The sequence below is a fragment of the Microcaecilia unicolor genome, chromosome 4 (genome assembly GCF_901765095.1).
Source record: "Microcaecilia unicolor chromosome 4, aMicUni1.1, whole genome shotgun sequence".
Classification (NCBI taxonomy): Eukaryota; Metazoa; Chordata; class Amphibia; order Gymnophiona; family Siphonopidae; genus Microcaecilia; species Microcaecilia unicolor.
Genome location: NC_044034.1, coordinates 366,706,828 through 366,730,067, shown reverse-complemented (window position 1 = coordinate 366,730,067; position 23,240 = coordinate 366,706,828). Strand labels below are relative to the sequence as shown.

The window sequence follows — 23,240 nt, the reverse complement described above, 5'->3', positions numbered from 1 at the left end:
ATCAGAAAACTAACCCACCTGAAAATGTTATTTTGGAAGATAAGAAATTACTTGCTGTCACTGTCAGCCATTTGGCAAACCAAATACAGCATTTCTACATCTACGGCCTGTGTATTTCTAAGGTTCACACTGGCATGGTATGGGGAAGATACTGGAGCACTGGGGAAGAGGGAGTGCTGGAGAGAGGGAGGAAGAGAGAAAGAGCTGGGCGTTGGAGAGGGAGAAAGAGAGAGCAGGCCGCAGTAGTGAGGAGAACGGGAAAGTGACAATGTGCATTGCCCTTGATAATTCATGGGGATGTGAGTGAGGGGCATCTCCACTGTCCAATAAACTGGGTTCCTATCCAGTCTATTTTTTGAGATAACCATACTGAATATATATGAGATGTATATATGCAAATTAATATACAAATATGTCAGAGCCCACACTTTGCCCCCACCAAATGGAACAGTCAAATTACGCCTATGGCAGCCAAGCTCCCAACGCCAATGCTGGCACATGTGTGCAGGGGTATTCCAGCAGTGGTGTCAAGGAACAGCCGGCATTGAAAAGTCAGGTATAATGAACCCACATCAGCAGGATGAATACTGGGGAGGTCATTTGTGTTTGGAATGTTATTATTTTATTATTTATTTGTTTATTGCATTTGTATCCCACATTTTCCCACCTCTTTGCAGGCTCAATGTGGCTTACAGTGTGTCGTCGTTAATAGGTTGTAGATTAGGATATATCAGTTAGTGTTACATGGAAAGTAGTATCATCGAAATTTAAACAAGTAATTATAAGTATAAAACATTGCTGATAATAGGTAAGGTGGAGAATCATAGAAAATAGCGTGATCGGAATTCAAACTAGTGGATATATGCAAGAGCATTGTAGATAACAGGTAAGGTTGCGATGTGTTACTTTATAATTGCTGCTCTTATTGGTATGCCTTGTTAAATAGGTGGGTCTTCAGGGATTTGCGAAAGTTGGTTAGTTCATATGTAGTTTTTAAGCTGCGCGGCAATGCGTTCCACAACTGTGTACTCAGGTAAGAGAAGTTAGACGCATACGTTAATTTGTATTTTAGGCCTTTACAACTGGGGAAATGCAGATTAAGGAATGTTCGAGATGACTTTTTAGCGTTCCTGGGTGGTAGGTCTATCAAGTCTGACATGTATGCTGGGGCATTTCCGTGGATGATTTTATGAACTAGAGAACATATCTTGAACGTGATGCATTCTTTAAGTGGAAGCCAGTGTAGTTTCTCCCTCAGGGGCTTAGCACTTTCATATTTTATTTTTCCGTATATGAGACTAGCTGCGGTATTCTGGGCGGTTTGCAGTCTTTTGATGATTTGCTCTTTGCAGCCGGCATAGAGTGTGTTGCAGTAATCTAAGTGACTAAGCACTAGTGATTGTATCAGGTTACGAAAGATGGTCCTTGGGAAGAAAGGTCTTATCCTTTTTAGTTTCCACATTGAATAAAACATCTTTTTAGTTGTATTTTTCACATGATTTTCAAGTGTAAGATGTCGGTCGATGGTAACTCCAAGAATTTTCAGTGTATCCAATATAAGAAGGGATAGTTTTGGTGTGTTTATGGTGGTGAATTTGTTCGTGTTATATTGTGAGGTGAGTATAAGGCATTGCGTTTTTTCTGCGTTGAGTTTCAGTTGAAATGCATCCGCCCATGAGTGCATGATATGGAAACTTTGGTTGATGTCGTTGGTGATTTCCATTAGATCTTGTTTAAACGGGATGTAGATCATTACATCATCTGCGTAAATGTATGGATTGAGGTTGTGATTGGATAATAATTTGGCCAAGGGTGTCATCATTAGCACACAAGGTAAGGGAGCTATGTACTTGGGAGCAATTTCTGAAGTCCACTGCAGTGATCCCTAGGGTGCCCAGTTGGTGTCCTGGCATGTCAGGGGGACCAGTGCACTATGAATGCTGGCTCCATGGGCGTCCTTAGTTTCCATTACCGCTGAAAATCAGAAACGACCAAGTCTAGGGACGACCATCTCTAGGGACAACCTAAATGTCAAGATTTGGGCGTCCCCGACCGTATTATCGAAACGAAAGATGGACGCCCATCTTGCTTTGATAATATGGGTTTCCCCTTCACGGGGACGTCCTGCGAGGACATCCTCAGGAAAACTTGGGCGCCCCTTTCGATTATGCCCCTCCTGATAACCCTACATATAAAATTCTAATTTAGAGCATAAATAATATTTTTACAAATCTGTTATTACCAGCAGCATAGTCAAACTGTCAATTTGGAGAGGGGCGGCTGAGCCCAAAGTAGGAGGAGGGCACAAAACTTTGCCCTGCCCTCCCTGTTCCCTCTCCCCCCACAACCCTAAATACTTGAAGCTGCTGGAGGGCATCCCCAAGCCCCACCAGCTGAAGCGGTCTTCTACCGGTGGCCTGGCAGTTGACCACGCATTATATGGGCCGCTGCTGCCACACTGGACCCCACCCCCATAGATGCTCAGTTTTCACACATGGATGAAAATTGAGTACGTGTGAGGCATGTGGCCCCAGCAGGAGTGGCCCATACAAAGTGCCATTGGCTGCCAGGCCACCGTTGGCAGGCCTCTTTGGCTGGCAGGGTTTGGAGATCCATGTCAGCTATAGCAGCAGAAGGTATTTTAGGGAGCCTTAATCCAAAGTGTGTTACAACCTGAAGGGTGCATTTACAGAAAATGCTGAATGTTTGACCTAGACGGCTACTTTTCAACTGCTTCCACCACATCTTCTGGCAATGAGTTCCAGAGCTTAATTATATGTCTTGCTGCCCCCCCAGCATAACACCCTTAGTAGGGTTACCATATGTCCGGATTTACCGGACATATGGTAAAAAGAGGACATGTCCGGGCAACCGGGCAGGTTTTGTCAATCTGCCCGTTTGTCCGGATTTCTGGACAAACGGGCATGCTGGTGGGCCCGCTAGCCTGCCCGTTTGTCCAGAAATCCGGACAAACGGGCAGATTGCTAGCCTCCCCTCCCCTTACTTACTAGTGCCCTGGTGGTCTAGTGACCTCTTCTGCCTTCGGGGCAGGAAAGAGCCCCCTCTTTCCTGCCCGGAGCGCTGCCCTGCATGCATCCTTCCTGTTCATGATCTTGGCGCCGATTCAAAATGGCCGCCGAGAGTTAAAGTGACCTTGCGAGACTTCAACTCTCAATGGCCATTTTGAATCGGCACCAAGATCACGAACAGGAAGGATGAATGCACTAGACCACCAGGGCAGTAGTAAGGTAAGGGGAGGGGGGTGACGGGGAGGGGGAGTGACAGGGTGTGTGACAGGGGGGAGAGGAAAATGTGACAGGGGGTGGAGCGAGGGCGTGAAAGGGGGTGGGATGTGAAAGGGGTGGGGCATGTGTCTTCCTTTTAGGGGGACAAAATATGGTAACCCTAACCCTTACCCGCTAACAAAACTAGCAGATAGCCCTGCACCTGGCACAAACTCCACACTCTAACAAATGAAGAAGTCCCCCAGGCCTCTAACCCCTTCTTAATACAGGGGGATCTATAGGACAAGAGAAATACCCAATTCTTTGTGCTCCACAATATTAAAATTCAAAAAGGTGCTGGCTGTACTGAGGCTCTCTGACAGCAAAGTAAGAAGTACATAGGTCTCTAAATGAGTCCTAGTGAGAAGCCTCAGCGCCATGTCCAGCCTAGAGACAATACTCACCAGGTTTGAAGTAAACAGAAATATTACAGGTTTCATTTAGGTCAAGAATCCCACCATGTTTATCAAATTCAAATACTTCATTTTGCCCATCATCACTTGGAACAATATCAATTTTCCAGCTCAACCGTTGCTTTGAAGTGTTGCTCAATTTTAGTATCTACAAACAAAAATGGGAGAAATGAAAGAATTAGACAAAAGTGCCAATGAAACATGCTGTACAACAGTGTTTCTCAACTTTTTCAAGTCAAATACCCCCCCCCCCCCCCCCCAAGTCAAACAAATTTCAACCAAGTACTCCCGAGCTCTGATTTTGAACTGGACGTTCCAAAAACTGACACATTCTAATCATGAAATAAAAAATAAAGGAGTCTGTTTACAAAGCAGTGCTAGCGGCTGTCCATGCGTGTGGACAGCCGCTAGCGGTGCTGAGTGGAGCAAAAATTACTTTTTTACCTTTGTTGTCTGGCCATTTTATTTTTCTAATTATGTTGGTCTGAGCTCTGGGTTCTGCTTTCCTCCCTTAAATCGCATGTCATTTTTCTCTTCCTCCTTTTCCTTTCATCTTTCTTCAATGTATTTATCTGCCTCTCTGTCCAGATTTAATTTATCCTTACTAATTTCCCTCTTTTTTTACTGCATCTACTTGCAGTTTTCCATCCTCTTTCCCTCACCACGGCTATCCTATTCCCCTCCCAGTCTTTCAGTAAGTCTATCCTCTTCACCTCTTTCTGTCCTCATCCTGCTTTCCAGCATTTCCCCTCTTTCTCACCCCATCCTTTTACCCAGCATCTCCCCATCTATCCATCCAGCATTTCCCCTCTCTCTCTCCCCATCCTTCCATCCAGTGTCTCCCCTCTCTCTCCCCCTTCTATCCAGTGTTTCCCCTTCGCCTTCCAATCCTTCCATCCAGCATCTCCTCTCTCTCTCTCTCCTCCTTTCATCCAGCATCTCCCCTCTTTTCTCCCCCTTCTATCCAGAATCTCTCCTCTTCTCTTCCCATTCTTTCATCCAGTATCTCCCCTCTTTCTCTCCTCTTGTGTGTCTACCCTCACATCTCCCCCCCCCCCCCCCCCCCCCCCGGCCACTGCTGCTCCTTCTCCAGAGTAGAAGCGTCGGCAAAACAACCTAAACCAGTTCCAGGGCCACAGTCTACATGCCCATGCTGTTGGCTTTGCTAGTCCTCTGTCCACAGAACAGGAAGTTGATGTCAGAGGGGGTAGAGACCAGCATGGAAACTGTGTCCCGGTGACTGGTTCTTTTGCTTCTACTGCTACTGATCTGGAGAAGCAGCAGCAGAGGCTAGAGTGGTAGGGGAAAGGAGGTGAGGAAGGTCCTCTACCTGGTGCTGTGTTCTCCCTACCTCTTGGGTACTTGTTCTGCGTGTTGAGAACCTGTGCTTTAGAAAATGGAATATATACTGTATGTCAGTCAGTAAACTGCAGTCTCGCTTCAAAGAAAGACAGAATATGGTACTCTATGGGAAAACAATAATCTTCAGAACTGAGTGCTCCATGTTGTTTTTCATCACCTGAAATCATGGATTCCAATACACAAAATAGCTTTCTGTTTAATCACCACTCTGTAATCCACACAGGGAAAATAACATGCACTTACCTTCATGTTCTGGCTTTCTGCTGTAGGACCCAATTTGCAAAAGCCTGATGGGAGGTCAAATACAATCTCTGTTGCTGAGATATTTACCAGTTGACGTGAGGCTTTGAGAAGAAAAGCACACACATTATAATCCAAGAAGCTTTACAGAGCAATCACTATAATAAAATTTAAGGGAGCAATTTTCAAAGGGATTTCTGAGGGTGAATGGGTCTTTACTTGTAAAAAAAAGCACCTCTGGAAAACACTTTGGGCCCCGTGTGCACAACAGAAAGCATAAATGTTTCCTAACAGATTTTATAGACAGACCCACAAATGCAAATTCTGGGATTTCATCTTCAAATTCTTGAAACTGCTCTTTCCTTATTTAACTCCCACCCTTCACACATTAATGAGACATTTACGTTTACATGTGAGTTTTGTGCATAATTGTATAGAACACTTGCATTGACACATGCATGTGTGAACATGTGTGCATAAGAGGGAGTTAAATAAATGGCGTCAGAAAAAATCAGCACTAAACGCTATTCTATAAAGGGCACGTACCTTATATAGAACAGCGCTTAGGCACTGGACTTACGCTTGCTTAAACCAGGTGTAAATGCTGGCAGACAAGTTAGGCGCACTGAGGCCAAATTCCGTAATTCCGTGAGGAACAATCTGGAACACCTCGGCCATGCCCCTAGCTACACTCCCTTTTCGGACATGTTAGAAAAGTTGGACGCCAATCTAATATAATAATTCGCACCTCCAACATTCTGAAGCTGACTCCGTGGCAGCGTGGCAGTGAAGCTGTGTAGTGTTCGTAGGGTTCGTAATCGCCCCGCCCTCGAGGGAACTCTGTATAATTGCCAGGGAAACAAGCGCGACGTCAGAAGGAGAATGGACCAACCACAGGCAATCGCAATCGCTCTCAGTTTCCGCAAACAGGAAATGAGGGCGGGACCAGAGGAACAGCTGAAACCACAGCCTGTCTGAAGCGGCATCTGTACTTGCTGCACTTCAGTGTTGGCGGACGAGCAGGAGGTAAAACTTTTTAAACAGCACACGTCCTCCTTGCACTTGCAGGCCACAGACACAGAGGGAGGGAGGCGCTGGGCAGCGGAAATCGGAGGGGGGGGGCGCGGATAGAGGGGGGGTCCTGAGACGAGAGAGAGAGGGGGGCATGGGGTGGGGGAGGGGAGGAGGAGGGAGAGGAGGGAGGGAGAAGAGGGGGTGGTGGGAGGGGGAGGAGGGGGTGGGGGCAGGAGGAGGGCTGAGGGGGGAGGAGGAGGGGGTGAGGGGGGAGAACAGGAGGGGGAGGGGCCCTGGAACCTTGCTAGCGCCCGTTTCCTTTCTGTTCGAAACAGGCTTTTTTTACTAGTCATTATATAATGGCACGCAGCCAGATACTGTGCAACTTCTAGCGTGTGTCCACATTTTGGCACACAATTCTGGGTGCAATATATAGATTCCAGGGTAAGGGCATGCCTAAGTAGTACAGTGCATAAAAGCAAGAGGGAATTCACATGAACCTAAGAACATAAGAGTACTGGGTCAGACCAATGGTCCATCTAGCCCAGTATCCTGTTTTCCAAACGCTTGTCAAGCCAGGTCACAAGTACCTGGCAGAAACCCAAATCGTGGCAACATTCCATGTAGAACCCCAAAGAATAGCAAGATTCTGGAATCCTAAAGAGTGACAAGATTCCATGCAGAATCTCAGAGTAGCACCATTCCATACTACAAATCCCAGGGCAAGCAGTTGCTTCCCATGTCTGTTTCAATAGCAGACTATGGACTTTTCCTCCAGGAATTTGTCCAAACCTTTTTAAAACCCAGATACGCTAACCTCTGTCACCACCTCGTCCGGCAAAGAGTTCCAGTGCTTAACTATTCGTTGATTGAAAAAATATTTCCTCCTACTTGTTTTAAAAGTATTTCCGTGTAGAAACATAAATTCAAGAATATTATCAACTCTTATTCCTGAGAGAGAGCAGCAGAGAAGGGATTATTTCACAAGGATCTACTTTCAAGTAACCTGGCCTGGTCACCATTAGAGACAGAATAGTGGATTCAATGGACCATTGATCTGATCAAGAGCAGCACTTCTTATATTCTTTTCCATAGAAAATGAATCACTTGGTTTTGAATGAAAACATATTTTCCCCAATTCTGATTTGTACACATGTTCTGAGAGGTACAAGAAGAGAAATCTTGAGTGTCTCCTTCCTCCTTCCCTTCCCTAAATATGCAACAAAAAGCCACAGATGATTTAGAAAGAACCCTAGCCATACTCTGTCTTCATTTTATATACCGGTTGCATTGATGAAAACAGAAAGGATGCCCAGAGTCGATATCTGAGACGCAGCTTCAGTGATCTGCTTTTCAGTAATGCCAGACATTACAGCAACAGGCATGCCACTAGCAGGAGACAATGCACTGGAAGTACCATTGATGTTGATCGGAAGATTTAAGTCATATGCTGCCACCTGCAGGACAAAGAAAATATTCATGGTAACCTCAAAAGGAACAGAAAGCAAGTATTAATTACTAGTAATTCAGCAGAGTCTTTGAAAATGAATCCAGAGATAATTATTTGCACTTGAATGCTATCATTTAACAATCATTAACTGAACATTTGATTTATATCAATTTCTTTTAATTAACTAAAGATTTATTACACAATTATAATGATTCTTACATAGTTTAGACAGTTGCATTTAATTATAAATCACAGCTTTGCTGAGGGGGTTTCTATTGTTGTTTTTTTTTAATGAGACAAAAAGTGGAGAATATCTCTGTGGCATGGAAACAACTGCAGAGATCCGATATACTAAAAATATTTGTCCTCACACTTTAGCTGAACGTGAAACGCTGTTTCATAGAAGATGCCTGAACCCTGCTACACACCAAAACCAAAGCTCGTAATGGACATAACATAACTCTTCCTCTTTACGATTCCCAAATGTGTCTATAACACATGAACATAATTCTACCACAACATCACTTTGTAATTGTTCCTTTACCGGAGTTGGCGATTGCCTTTACGGTACTATGTAAGCCACATTGAGCCTGCAAATAGGTAGGAAAATGTGAGATACAAATGCAACAAATAAATAAAATAATGTTTTATTCGCTAAATCAAGCCTATCTTAATTTTGTACCCACAATAAATCTGAAGGATTATACCAAGGCCTCTCATCTCAAGGATGTGTTCTTCTGCACTTCAAAGGCAATCCCCATATTACCTGTATCTTACAAATTAGAGAAACTCATCTCAGTAAGATCTCCACGTTCTTTCCATTTCATTCTATTCCTGGGAAAGTGTGATCATATGAATGATGTGCAACTGGTATTGTATGGAGTAGGCCATTTCTTACTACTACATTAGACCATTAAAAATCACCACTAAGGTATCCAACAATATCCACTAACTATGACAAAACGATTAGCCTCTTTCTATTCATGGGCAGTCACTTAACCCTCCATTGCCCCATGTAAGCCAAATTGAGCCTGCCATGAGTGCCGCATTGAGCCTGCCATGAGTGGGAAAGCGCAGGGTACAAATGTAACAAAAATCAAATAGATACTATTGGAGATTCTACATGGAATGTTGCTACTATTGGAGATTCTACATGGAATGTTGCTATTCCACTAGCAACATTCCATGTAGAAGGCTGCGCAGGCTTCTGTTTCTGTGAGTCTGTCGTCCTGCATGTACGTGCAGGACGTCAGACTCACAGAAGCAGAAGCCTGCGCTGCCACATTGGTGATCTGCAAGGGCCGACTTCTACATGGAATGTTGCTAATGGAATAGCAACATTCCATGTAGAATCTCAAATAGTAGCAACAGTGGAGGAGTGGCCTAGTGGTTAGGGTGGTGGACTTTGGTCCTGGGGAACTGAGGAACTGAGTTTGATTCCCACTTCAGGCACAGGCAGCTCCTTGTGACTCTGGGCAAGTCACTTAACCCTCCATTGCCCCATGTAAGCCGCATTGAGCCTCCTGCCATGAGTGGGAAAGCACAGGGTACAAATGTAACTAAAATAAAATACTCTAAAGCAGGGGTGTAGCCAGACTTTAGCAGGAGGGGGGTCCAGAGCCTGAGGTGAGGGGGCACATTTTAGCCCCCACCCGGCGCCGCCGACCCCCCGCCACCGCCGCAACCACCACCTTTGACCCCCCCCCCCCCCACTGCCACTACCGTCGCCGCCGGGTAATTTTGCTGGCGGGGGTCCCCAACCCCCACCAGCCGAAGTCCTCTTCTTTGGTGCGGCCGCATTGTTGATCTGAAAGGCTTTTATTTATGTGAGTCTGACGTGATGTCAGACTCACAGAAACAGAAGCCTTGCAGATTAGCAACGCGGCCGCGCCGGAGAAGAGGACTTCGGATGGCGAGGGTTGGGGACCCATGCCAGCAAAGGTACTTGACGGCGGCAGGGTCTGAGGGTTGGCGGCAGGAGGGGGGGTCGAAGGGGTTGGCGGCGGGAGGGGCCAGGGCCAAATCTACGGGGTCCATGCCCCCGTGGCCCCACGTAGCTACGCCCCTGCTCCAAAGCAAGGATGCCCAAGCTCAGTCCTCGAGGGCCAGGTTCACAACATCTGTAATGAATATGATTGACACATACCTGCATGCATAGTACTTTCTTTGTATTCAAATGTAGCTCATGCATATTCATTATAGGTAGCCTGAAAACTTTACTTGTTTGCAGCCATAGAGAAATGAACTTTTGCACCCCTACTCTAAGTATACACATAAGTCAATTTTATGTACAACGTTTGGGGAATAATTTGAAATATTTCTAGACATTTCAAATAATTCCTACATTCAGTGGCGCTATCTCCCGGATTCTATATATCGCGCCGAGATTTCCACACGGGAATCAAAGCATATTCTATGACAATGCGCATAACCTAATTGGTTAACAAGCCAGTGTTCATAATTGTCAATTAACAAGCAATTATTGACAATAATTGGCACTAATTAGAATTTACACACAGAAATGTCTAGGCACATTCTACTACGTGTTGTGTGTAAAATCTAAGTCACATTTGAAAAGGGGGTGTGGCCATGGTCATAGAATGGGCGGGACCTGAGTGTTTCTAAACTCCATACGGGTTGTTATAGAATATAACCGGTCTGTGCCTAATTTAGGCATCAGCATTTACACCAGGTTTTACTTGGCGTAATGCTCATGACTAAAATTTGTCGTGTGTACAGGAACTCAGTGTACTCTACAAACCGCGTGGGAATTTAGACTTATTTTATAAAGTACACCTAAATTGAGGCATACTTTGTAGAATGCACTTAGGTGAATTTCATTTTGGCGCAGAATTTTTAGGTGTGATATACAAAATTTAGTCCTATATGTATTTTATAGATACTGAAGAATTTGTGATTGACGTCCTCTGGGAAAACAGTGATTTTTTCAATTCCAACGGACTACATGGATGGACTTGTTACCAAACATCTGGTGATTGTATTGGTGCAGTTGGATATACTTCCTATGGACTGACTCTTCTGATTGAAAATATGTTAAAAGCGAAGGGTGGAATGAGTGTTGTGTCTTAATTTGTTATTGAGGTATTTGTTTAATTTAATTAAATACAATTGTATTTTGTTACATTTAAATCTTTTGTAGTTACAGTCTAGAAACGTTCTATTATTGTAGTTCATTTGAATTTTGAGGAAGCATTGAGGGTAACTAGATTCCTGAGTTTATAATTTTGGTATTAAAAGAACAGCCTGTCTGGCATATCCGTGTTAAATATCTCAAGGGCATTAATGTACAGGAAGTCAGCCTTTTTCAACTGAAGGAAAACTCTGGAACGAGGGTGCATATGATGAAGTTAAGAGATAATAGGCTTAGGAGGAATCTAAGAAAGTTCTATTTCATGGAAAGGGTGGTAGACGCGTGGTATGGCCTCCTGGTGGAGGTTGTGGAGTCGAGGACTGTGTCAGAATTTTAAAAGGCATGGGAGAAGCATGTGGGATCCCTTGGGAAAAGGAAGAGTTAGGGGTTACAGAGGATAGGCAGACTGGATGGGCCATTTGGCCTTTATCTCCCGTCATGTTTCTATGTTTCTAGTATTCTGAACATTTACACGTGTAACTGGGGCATTGTTAACACTTCATAGACCTACCCTGAGTGGAGAGTAATTTTCAGCCCTGAAAACTTAACCAGGTACCTGCTAAATTACCAGGGCAAATTCCTTTATAAACTGTTTCATATTGCCTCCGTTCTATTTATATAATCTTTCAGAAGAACCAGAGAAAAGCAAATTTAATTTTATGCTGCTGTTTTCATTTGGAAAGCAATACAACACTCAAAAGGAATTAAGCAAGTAGTAGATTGTAAGCTCTATGGAGCAGGGACTGTCTCTTCATGTTCAAGTGTACAGTGCTGCATAGGTCTAGTAGCGCTATAGAAATGATAAGAAGTAGTAGTAGTAAGTAGTAGGGGCTCCTGCCCAGTTAAACCCTGCTGAGCTGGCCATCCTCCGATATTAAGCGAGTAGTGCCACTGAATATTGTCCGTGACCACTGGCACTATTAGGTTCAGAGGTCCAGAGGTGGAACTGGGGCAGAGTCAGGGTGGTGCTGAATGCTGACAGCTAACTGGGCAGTGGATATATTCAGCCTGCTATGTGGTACTGCCAGAGAGGTCACAGCAGCCATTTTGAAATCAGAGCCGGCATGAGTTCAAGTTCAAGTTCCATTTATTTGATATACTGCAAATTTTCAGAAAGAAATCTAAGCAGTTTACAATATATAAACTAATTGGGGAAGAACAGGGATCACTCCTGCCAATTATTTGTTAGATCAACAAGAACCCTAAGGTAGGTCCAGAAGGGCCCACAATGGGGTGACAATGGTCTGAGATAAGGGCTGAAGAGAGGTTAAGGTCTTATGGGGGGGCTGTTTGGGAGAGGGTCAATTCTTTATGGGGAGGTGCTGGAAGGAGCTAACTTAATATTCAGCCCACTTCCTGGTTAGTTAACTGGTGTCATGTCCCCTACCTCAATGCAAGCGGCGTCCTCGGGTTGTCCGGGCCCCATCGACACACACACTTGACTGGCACAGCCCTGAGCCATGTGTGTATAGTTCTTCTCTGGCTGCAGGCTCCTTGATTGCTTTGCTTCCATGCACCTGGCTCTGCTCTCTCTCTCTCTCTGCCTGGCTTCCCTTGCTTCTCTCCTATTGGTCTTCCGGTTCCTCCTTCCCCTGCTCTTGTCCTATGGCTGTGCTCCTTCTCCCTGCTGGCTCCTGCTGATGTCAGACGCAGCACTTTATCAGCTGAGCTCTTCCTGGACTCCATGCTTCGGCTTCTACTTTGGTAGGTGTTACTTGCTCAGTAATTTGCTTCTTCTCTACTTTGTCCCTCGTTGCTGACTTTGCCTGTACCTGGATTACACTCAACCTGCTGCCTGCCTACTGACTTTGCCTGTACCTGGATTACTCTCTTGACCTGCTGCCTGCATATTGACTTTATCTGTGCCTGGATCACTCTCTTGCCTTTTGTTTACCTATTGACATTGCCTATACCTGGATTATTCCCCTGCCTGCTGCCATTGCCTGTTCCTGGATTGTTCCCCTGCCTGCCTATTGACTTTGCCTGTACCTGGATCACTCTCTTGCCTGCTGCCTGCCTGCCTGTCTGGCCGATACGTTCACCACCCCGCTTCCAGCTCTGTCTCATAAGTCCTGCAGGCCGCCTGCACCTAGGGGCTCAACCTCTGGGGAACGGCAGTCAGCGAAGGTGAAGCCCGGGGTTTTCCGTCCGCCAAGCAGAACTTGGTCTGAGTACCGGGCTCAGCAGCGCTCTACTTGGTACAAGAACTCACAAGTCTGACAACTGGGCAGCGGGATGAATATTACACCTGGTTGACTGTATTCTGGGTGCAGCCAAAGCCCGCAAAGAGCTTGGCACATAAGTGCCGGCACTGAATATTGGGGCCTAATTCATCATGTGGGGGTCAGATATAGTAGAATTGGAAAAGGTGCAGCGAAGGGCGACTAAAATGATAGCGGGGATGGGACGACTTCCCTATGAAGAAAGACTAAGGAGGCTAGGGCTATACAGCTTGGAGAAGAGACGGCTGAGGGGAGACATGATAGAGGTATATAAAATAATGAGTGGAGTGGAACAGGTGGATGTGAAGCGTCTGTTCACGCTTTCCAAAAATACTAGGACTAGGGGGCATGCGATGAAACTACAGTGTAGTAAATTTAAAACAAATCGGAGAAAATTTTTCTTCACCCAACGTGTAATTAAATTCTGGAATTCGTTGCCGGAGAAAGTGGTGAAGGCGGTTAGCTTAGCAGAGTTTAAAAAGGGGTTGGACAGTTTCCTAAAGGACAAGTCCATAAACCGCTACTAAACGGACTTGGAAAACTCCAAAATTCCAGGAATAACATGTATAGAATGTTTGTACGTTTGGGAAGCTCGCCAGGTGCCCTTGGCCTGGATTGGCCGCTGTCGTAGACAGGATGCTGGGCTCGATGGACCCTTGGTCTTTTCCCAGTATGGCATTACTTATGTACTTATGTAGCATTTTAAAAAGCAAATACCGCCGCTGGCTGAATATTACCCCCCTATACCTTTCTTGATTTATTTGGGGCAGTAAATTTCATTGTTTGGGATAGTCCACCCTGGGCATCTACGAAGCAGACACTGGCTATAGGCAAAGGCAAGTCTCTGTTAAAAAAAAAAATACCATGTCAAAGCCAAAGGCAACATCCACCTTCCACCCTAGTGGCAGTGAGAAAAACGAAACAAGCTGCAAAAGGTTCCAGACCAGCAACCAGAAAATCACCAATAAAAAAAGCTCTCTTTCAGCTACTTCATTCAGTAGTAGGTGGTTCTTCCAGAATCTTTGTAAAAATTCTGCTCTACAAACTACAACAAGGGGAAACTGTTTGGCATTCTGCTAACTGCTACTGTGATATTATTCAAGCTATGTTTGTCGTATTAAGTCACTTCACTGGCTTCCGATCAGATACCGCATACAGTTCAAGCTTCTCCTACTAACCTACAAATGCACTCAATCTGCAGCCCCTCATTACCTCTCTACCCTCATCTCCCCTTACGCTCCTACCCGAAACCTCTGCTCACAGGACAAATCCCTCCTCTCAGTCCCCTTCTCCACCATCGCCAACTCCAAGCTCCGCCCTTTCTGCCTCGCCTCTCTCTATGCTTGGAATAAACTTCCTCAGCCCATACGCCAAGCTCCCCTCCCCGCCCATCTTCAAATCCTTGCTCAAAGCCCATCTCTTCAATGTCACCTTCGGCACCTAACCATTTCACCTCTACCCAGGAATCTAGACTGCCCCAATTTGACTGTCCGTACATACTGTCCATTAGATTGTAAGCTGACTTCACATGTTGTCCATTAGATTGTAAGCTCCTTTGAGCAGGGACTGTCCTTCTTTGTTAATTGTACAGCGCTGCGTAACCCTAGTAGCGCTTTACAAATGTTAAATAGTAGTAGTAGTAGTATTACTGCTTCCAAAAGAATCACGCTCATATTGTACAGCGCTGCGTAACCCTAGTAGCGCTTTAGAAATGTTAAGTAGTAGTAGTAGTATATGGTCTAGGGTTATGTCTCTGCTCAGCAAATCTAATCACAGACATCAAAAAGAAGGGCTGGAAGAGACATCAAGAGATGACATAATGCTTCTCTTGCCTTAAGGGTGGAGCCACTGCACCTGTATCATTCTATTCAAATGTTTGTCCTATCATCAATATCTTTGATCAATGGTCAAAGCTTTACAGTCGAATCTGAAACCAGAGTATTAGGGGTCTTGCTTGATTCTTCACTCACTCTCTCCTGCCATATTAACCAACTGTGGAAGAAAACAGTATTCAAAATGAGACAACTACGTCTAGTCAGACCATTCTTCGACCAAAAAGCCTTCGCACTACTAGTCCAAATGTTAGTCCTACCTCACTTGGATTACTGTAACGTTCTATTTCTTGGTATTAAGTGTCAATATCAGAAAAAAACTGCAAATCATACAGAACACAGCTGCAAGACTAATATACAGATTGAATAGATATATTAGGGTTTCAACTCATCTTAACAAACTGCACTGGCTTCCCATAGCAGAAAGACTCAGGTCCAAAGCTGCTTGTTTAAATTTTTCAAATCCTACAGGGTTTCACCTCTGAACTGCTAAGATCGCTTCACTAGGTCTGGTCTAGTCTAACAGACTGAAACAACAGCTAATGTTAGCGTCACCGTTTCAAAAGCCAATTCCAAATCATAAGATTTTTCAGCTCTCTATTCCCCGTACTTGGAGTATATGGAACTCTCTACCTATTCTCATCAGAACAGAAAACAGCTACCTTAACTTCAGGAAGTGGCTAAAAACCTTTCTCTTCCCAAAGGCTGCTTCATAATAATCCACCATGGCTTCTACTTCCCAGCTGTAAAGGAATGAAATACAAACAGGCTTATGCTACTACCTTTGCGTACAAAAGTACACAGTTTTGGAACGCACTACCCATGGCCCTAAAAACTATGACCAATCTAACCAGCTATCGCAAAGCTTTGAAAACACATCTCTTCAACAGAGCCTACAAAAGTCACCCTCAATGAAACAAATCATTCCTTAAACCACCCAAGTACACCAAAACACCTCTCACACGACCTTACCTAACACCTTCTACCTAAATTCCTCTTTCACCTCAACTTATGATCAACTGTTTTCTTAAATCATGTAGTAACGTTCTCATTTCCATACTCTGTAAGCCACATTGAGCCTGCAAAAAGGTGGGAAAATGTGGGGTACAAATACAATAAAATAGTATCATCCATTATCCTTTCCTTTAATGGTTTTAGTCTCATGCATTACGCCAATGGTCTCTAATGTTTCTCATACCTCACACTAACACTATCTGCTTTTGTCTCACCTAGAATGTAAACTGCACTGAACCCTGGAAAGGGGATATTAGCAGAATACAAGAAATGATTTGAATTGAATTGAAAACCTACAATAACAGTAAAGCTGTGTTAGGTGAAGAGGTTCCACCCAAACAAGGAAGTGTTACAACATCTAATTAGAAATACAGATGCAGTCAGATTGTCCCAGCTTTGTATTTGTTAATTTCAACACCAAACTCTTACCGTGGCATCTTATAACACTCCTTCATTTTACCTGTTACTCTTTACAAAGATCATTACCATCATTATCATTTGTTTACTTTTTATCCACCAGCCTGGAATACAACATTGATTCATTATTAAGCCATTTCTGTTAGAAACTTACTTCTCTGGGGTAAAACGTCAGTGCATACTGCAAGATTTTCTTGCCTTCTAAATTCACAGAATACAGGTCAGGATTCTGAGGATCACAGTGAACCTCTGGAGACAAATTATAATAAATGTTATGATTATTTTTAATGACTGAATTCCTTATTCAAACTCACATTAAAATGCAAATATCACAATTGCACTCCTTTGTATACAATAAAAAAAAAGTAGACAAAAAACAGAAAGGTTGACAAAGGCTGGAATGTAATTTGCGGAATAAAAGATTATAACATATTAAGTTTCCAGACTTTTGCTTTGAAATTTCATCAACATGAAAGAAACTCAATTAAACAAAAAAATCAAAGACAGTGCCAAGTTGTAGGCGTTGAGTAGAACTCAAACCTCAGGGAAAGCGATCACTGATATGTTTTCAATGATAATGCGGAATGTGGGGACCAATATCGAAACTGCAGCAGTCAACATTTTTTAAAACACCAGCTGCCATGGGTCAAAAAGCTCCAGATATTCTGCACCAGTTTCTGGATACCGGTTGGTGCTGAGTATCTGGATGGGAGTATCACGTTTTGTATTGATTTCCAGAAGGCAAATGCTGTCTCCAAAACAGAGGCCTACCCAATGCTGAGGACAGATAAACTTATTAAGCATCTGGGAGAAGCTCAATTTATCTCAACCTTGGACCTGACCAAGGGATATTGGGAGGTACCCCTCACCCTGGCTGCTAAGGAGAAGACAGCTTTTTCAATACCCCAGGGTCTGTTCCAGTTCATGGTGTTGCTGTTTGGCCTTCATGGAGCTCCCACTACTTTTCAACACCTCGTGGACCACCTACTTAAACTGCATGGAGACTATGTAGCTGTTTACTTACATAACATTGTCATCTACATTAAGGATTGGAGGACCCATCTCATCCAGGTAGCAGCAGTACTGGATAGTCTACGAACCTCTGGGCTAACAGAAAATCTTAAAAAGTGCTTCTTGGGAGGACAAGAAGTCCAATACCTGGGGCACTCAGTCGGGAAAGGACAAGTGAGACCCCAGATCCAGAAGGTACAGGCAATCACCCAGGTGCAAGTACCCTAGATGAAGAAACAAGTACGAGCCTTCCTCAAGCTCATTGGTTATTCCACTGGTTCATTCCAGTGTTTGCTGAGAAGGCAGAACCACTAACCCGCCTTCTGCAGAAGGCAGCTCCAAAAAAGGTACACTGGACCAAAGAGCTGGATGTTACATTCCAAACCCTGAAAAGGGATATTTGTTCAGAGCAGGTGTTGGTCAGCCCAGACTTCAATTGGCCCTTCATCATGCATATCGATGCATCAGAGATTGGACTCAGGGTTGTTCTGGCCCTGGAAGTGGATGGGGAAGACCACCCAATGGCATACATTAGCCAGAAACTATTCCCAAAAGAGAAAAATTATGCAGTAATTGAGAAAAAGGCTCTACTTCAAGTGGGCCCTTGAAACGTTCCAATATTATTAGTTGAGGTGACACTTCTAGCTGGTCACTGATCACCAACCCCTTCAGTGGATGGCTCAGCATAAAGACTCAAATGCAGGTATCATGCACTGGTTCCTTAGCCTCCAGCCCTTCAGCTATCGCACGAAACATCAGGCAGGCCGAGAACATGTAAATGCTGACTTCTGTCTCGGGAGGTGGACCCTGATATGGCAGCTGCTCAACAGGCAGGGTAGAGCTGAGGGGGTGGATATGTAGGGGGGTTTATAGAACACTGCCCCTCACCCTCAAGGAAAAGGCTTCAGGTAATCTGAGCCACCTTAAAACAACTAAGGGACAGGAACCAGAAAGTATAAAAGGCAGGGCACAGTGGGGATAAGGAGCCAGACCTGGAAATCCAAATAGAGAAAGAGAGAGACAACAAAACTGTGTTTGAGAGTGGTAGTCACAGGCCATTGACTGTGTTTCGGGCCCTTCTAGCCAAAGGCTTATGCTGGGACTTTTTCCACCTCTGAAGATAAAAGACTTTATCTTAGTTTCTAGGCCTGTGAAGAAACAGGCCTTAGATTTAAGTTAATAAAGCATTTATTTCAAATTTACCACCTTGTCTGGCTGTGTTATTGTGAAGGCCCACCCTCAAACCTCTCTCACAGTATCACAATGCACCTAAAATTATCATGCCAAAATCGCAAAAGAACATGCATAATCTAAGTGCGTACCTTTGCGCCCCTCCCAGACTTCCTATGTGAATGCCCACTCTCAAACTACACGTTATCATATTTAGGTGCCATTTTATAGAATCACACATAACTGGAATTTTGGCATTTCTGTACAAATTGTGTGTGCACACATAGGCTTATATATGACAGTTTTCTACTTATTTATACATGTTTCTGGCCCCTAAATTTTGGTACCAAATCCAAAAAAAAAGGAAACTGGAAAAAACATACCCTATGGACAGTAAAGCATAAAGTAGAACATTAGGGGTGGACCAGATGGACCTCCAGCAACAGATGAAGGGTGTAAATTTGTTTAGGGATAAAGTACCTCATATGAAATAGACCCATGTGAGGTTTCTGTCAATAAACAAGTTTACACCCTTCATCGGTTGCTGGATGTCTATCTGGCTCACCCCTACTATTCTACTTTTTGTGATTCACCTAAATCTTGGTGCCTTATTTATAGAATGACCCCTAAATGTCTTTCCAAAAATTGGGTTTCCTTATGCTTGCTGAATCTTCCACAACTTCAAAATGCTTCCTCCAGGTAAGCTAAAAAACATTCCTTTTACTTTGATATTGGGTTCTATGTGTTGTCTTGTTTGGTTTTAAGTACGTGAAGGAAGACCTATTTGAAAACACTTTTCTGTATTAGAGAGGCGGGCCCAGCCACCTTGCTCTTCACCAACTCAACCTACTACTACTACTACTTATCATTTCTAAACCTATTTCCTCTTTGTCTTAGGTTGATTTGTGAAACAAAGATTCAATTTTTCAACTGCATCCAATTAGATAAATTGTATTTTTCTCAGTTAATTTGCATCAATTGACTAACCTTGAGACTTTAATTCTTTTCCCTGTTTCTCATCAAACACTTATTTGTCTATTTTGGCTGCATTGTAAGTTTCACAGAGCACAGGCTGTCTTTTATGTGAATCTGTAGATTGCAGCTTATGGCTTGTAGTCCTATAGAAATGTTTAGTAGTAGTAGTAACTGTAGAAGTATTTTACTCCCAAAGAAACCTAAAACCATCTCTGGAAATGCCTCCTCTCGACAAGGATAAATGTATGCACGCTGGGAATCATTCTCCAAAGTAGGTACTAAAGTTTACGTGCCAGTTACTAGAGTAAATGTTCAAAATACTAGCACATATGTGTGTACATGCCAGATACACACTTAGGGGGTCGATATTCAAAGCAATTTAACCTGCCAGGAACGGTTCCTGGCAGGATAAATTGCCTCTTTGAGGCCAACTGCTAATATTCAGCGGCATTTAACCAGTTAGTGCCACTGAAAATAACCAGATAGCGCTGAACTGAAAACCGGTTATTTGGGGGGCGTTCCGGGGGCAGAGTTGGCACGTGGTCAGTTAAGGGTCAGTATTTGGCACTTAACCAGCCACCTTAACCACATAAATAGGACCGCATAAAAGTCTTAATTTTACATGGTAAGCCATAGCCGGTCGCATTTAACTGGCTATGCATTAGCCAGTTCCAGAACCTGGAAATTCAATGCTGAGGCCTAGGCCTGGCATTGAATTTCCAGGTTTAACGATGGTGGCAGTCAGGAAAACATTGATCGCCACTGGCTGAATATAGAGACCATGAATGGTATTCTGTAAATATGTGCGTATTCTACACAGTGCATATTTTATGAAGCAGACTCTGAAAGGAGCACAGGCCGAGATGCACATTTACATGTGTAATTTATAGAATACTGTAAGTTATGCACATATCACCAGCACTTAAGTGCACACACTATGGCTGGCATAGTGCTTGCACCTAAGTGCATACGCGCATATATCCCCAAGTATTCTTTCACAAAAAAACAGGTGCCTACTTTCCTTTATAGCAGTGGTTCCTAAACCTGGTCCTGGAGGCACCCCAGCTAGTCAGGTTTTCAGGATATCCACAATGAATATTCATGAGACAGATTTACATGCACTGCCTCCACCTCATGCAAATCTAGCTCATGAATATTCATTGTGAATATCCTGAAAACCTGACTAGCTGGGGTGCCTCCAGGATCAGGTTTGGGAACCGCTGCTTATAGAATATTTGCCTTTTAGAGAATTACCCCCCCCCCCCCCCCCCCCCCCCCCATTGTGACAGAATAGATGGAATTGTAATTATCCCAGGGATGTCGGACTCCTTTTACAGAAAGAAGCATGAGAGACAGAAGCCAGTTTTTATTATATACCATGGATGCAACAAGTCCTATTAATACAGAGCTACTGCTTATCTATCACTTTTTCTCCGGGGTTTCCAAAAGAATAAAAAGCCACTGCTTGCCCTGGGATCGATGGCATGGAATCTTGCTGCTATTTGGGTTTCTGCCAGGTACTTGTGACCTGGATTGGCCACTGTTAAAGGCAGGATACTGGGCTAGATGGAACGTTAGTCTGACCCAGTATGGCTATTCCTATGCTCTTAAGAAGAAAACTGATCAGAAACAACACAAATACTGTACTTAAACCTTTTCTCTCCTGTCTGTTCTGCTCAGACACACTGCCAAAGCGAAATGATGTTCTTTTTGAAAAAACACAGAGAAAACATTTCATGGCTTACTAAGCAATCGCATCAGCAAATGGCCTCAGCAGAACAGACAGGACAGAAAATGCTTTCAATTTTGTGTGTGTGTGGGGTGGGGGGGCTTCAAAAAGTCACTTGTTTATTCAAGCAACTCATGTCTCATTTCTATTAAACAGCTGAAACTGGGCTACTCTTTCCAGTTTACTGTGATCAGAATACTAAAGAGAGATAGGGGAAGGAAACGGGTAGCTGCTACAGATGGTAGAAAAAGCTTGGGACAGGCTTTGCAATTAAATATCCCCTCATATAACAGGCAAATATGTTTTCCACACTTAAATACTCCCACCTGCACTTCAGCATGTCTGAGACTATTCCAAATGAACAAAAATTACAATAACAGCAGGGCCGGTTCAAGTGTGATAGACCCTGTAGCTGCTGTTCTTCCATCAAAGCAGACAACTAAGCGCCACTAATAAAACATTGTGCTTGGCACGATGAAATTAAAAATACTTCTGCAGCTGTCCACAGGATGGCAGTGTTTGCAGTACAGTAGCCATTGACAAGGCCATTGAATACAATGGATCCTGCCTGCTTAGGTCTCTCATCTAGCCCATATTTCAGAATGACAACACATTATCTGGGGCTGCTCTTTCACTGCTTTCCTCTTTGCCGAGAGCCTCCAAGTACTAGGAAACTGTAGCTACACTTTGTATCAAGTCCCCTTACTATATTTAGGTTGTAAGCTCTTTTGGGCAGGGACCGTAGAAAGCAGAATGCGGAGTACCTCAAGGATCACCACTATCACCAATCCTTTTCAACCAAATGATGACCCCACTAGCCAAATCCTTATCCAACCAAGGCCTTAACCCTTTCATCAATGCAGACGATGTCACAATATACATTCCTTACAAAAGTGATCTGACAGAAATCACCAACGAAATCAAGCTCAGCTTGAACATCATGGACTCATGGGCAAATGCATTCCAATTAAAACTCAACACAGAAAAAACACACTGCCTCATCCTCTCATCCCAATACAATACGAACAAACCCACAAACATAAACACCCCAGATTATACCCTCCCTATCTCAGACAGCCTGAAAATTCTCGGCGTTACAATCGACCGTTACCTCACACTAGAGAACCAAGTGAAATCTACAACAAAGAAAATGTTCCACTCAATATGGAAACTCAAATGAATGAAACCATTCTTCCCGAGGGAAACATTTCACAACTTGATACAATCAATGGTACTAAGCCATCTAGACTACTGCAACGGAATTTATGCGGGATGCAAAGAACAAATTATAAAGAAACTTCAGACCGCTCAAAACACGGCAGCCAAGCTTATATTTGGAAAAACGCAATTCGAAAGCGCCAAACCCCTCCGAGAAAAACTGCACTGGCTCCCAATCAAAGAATGTATTGCTTTCAAAATCTGCACCCTGGTTCATAAAATTATCTACGGCGAAGCCCCGGGATACATGACAGACCTCATAGACCTACCAACCAGAAACACAACACTTCTCACCTCTTCAGCCATTTTTATTCTGTGCTTTTGCCGTCCTGATTTCTTTCTTTGATTCTGTCGGTTTTATGAGATATTATTATCTCTGTTCCTCCTTTTTTAATCTTCTAGATTTTGTGAACGCTACCTTTTTGCCTTGATTTTACCGCCCATTTATTGGTGAATTTTATCAGTTTCCTTTTCCTTTTATTTACTTTCCTTACATACATTTCATTAGTTCTATTTATAGCCTCCGGGGCCGATATTCAAAGATAGCCAGTTAATTTTATACTGGCTACAGATATACAAGCTATTTAAGTAGCCCAATTTGGCCATTTACAATAGCCAGATATGGATTGAATATTCAGGGATAGCCAGCTATATTGCACGATATAGTCAGTTAACTCCCAGGCGTTAACCAAGAATGTTCAGAGGGAGATAACCAGCTATCCCCCACTGAATATCGCT

At 43.6% G+C, this 23,240-nt stretch overlaps 1 protein-coding gene across 1 annotated transcript in view; it reads right to left on the bottom strand.

Moving 5' to 3' along the window:
- The window catches only part of CFAP47 (cilia and flagella associated protein 47), a 1,083,264-nt gene that overhangs the window by 835,203 nt on the left and 224,821 nt on the right, over positions 1–23,240 (bottom strand). The window contains 4 exon segments of the mRNA XM_030202357.1: positions 3,689–3,845; positions 5,303–5,403; positions 7,596–7,770; positions 16,554–16,648. Of these exon segments, the coding sequence (XP_030058217.1) occupies positions 3,689–3,845; positions 5,303–5,403; positions 7,596–7,770; positions 16,554–16,648 (528 nt within the window).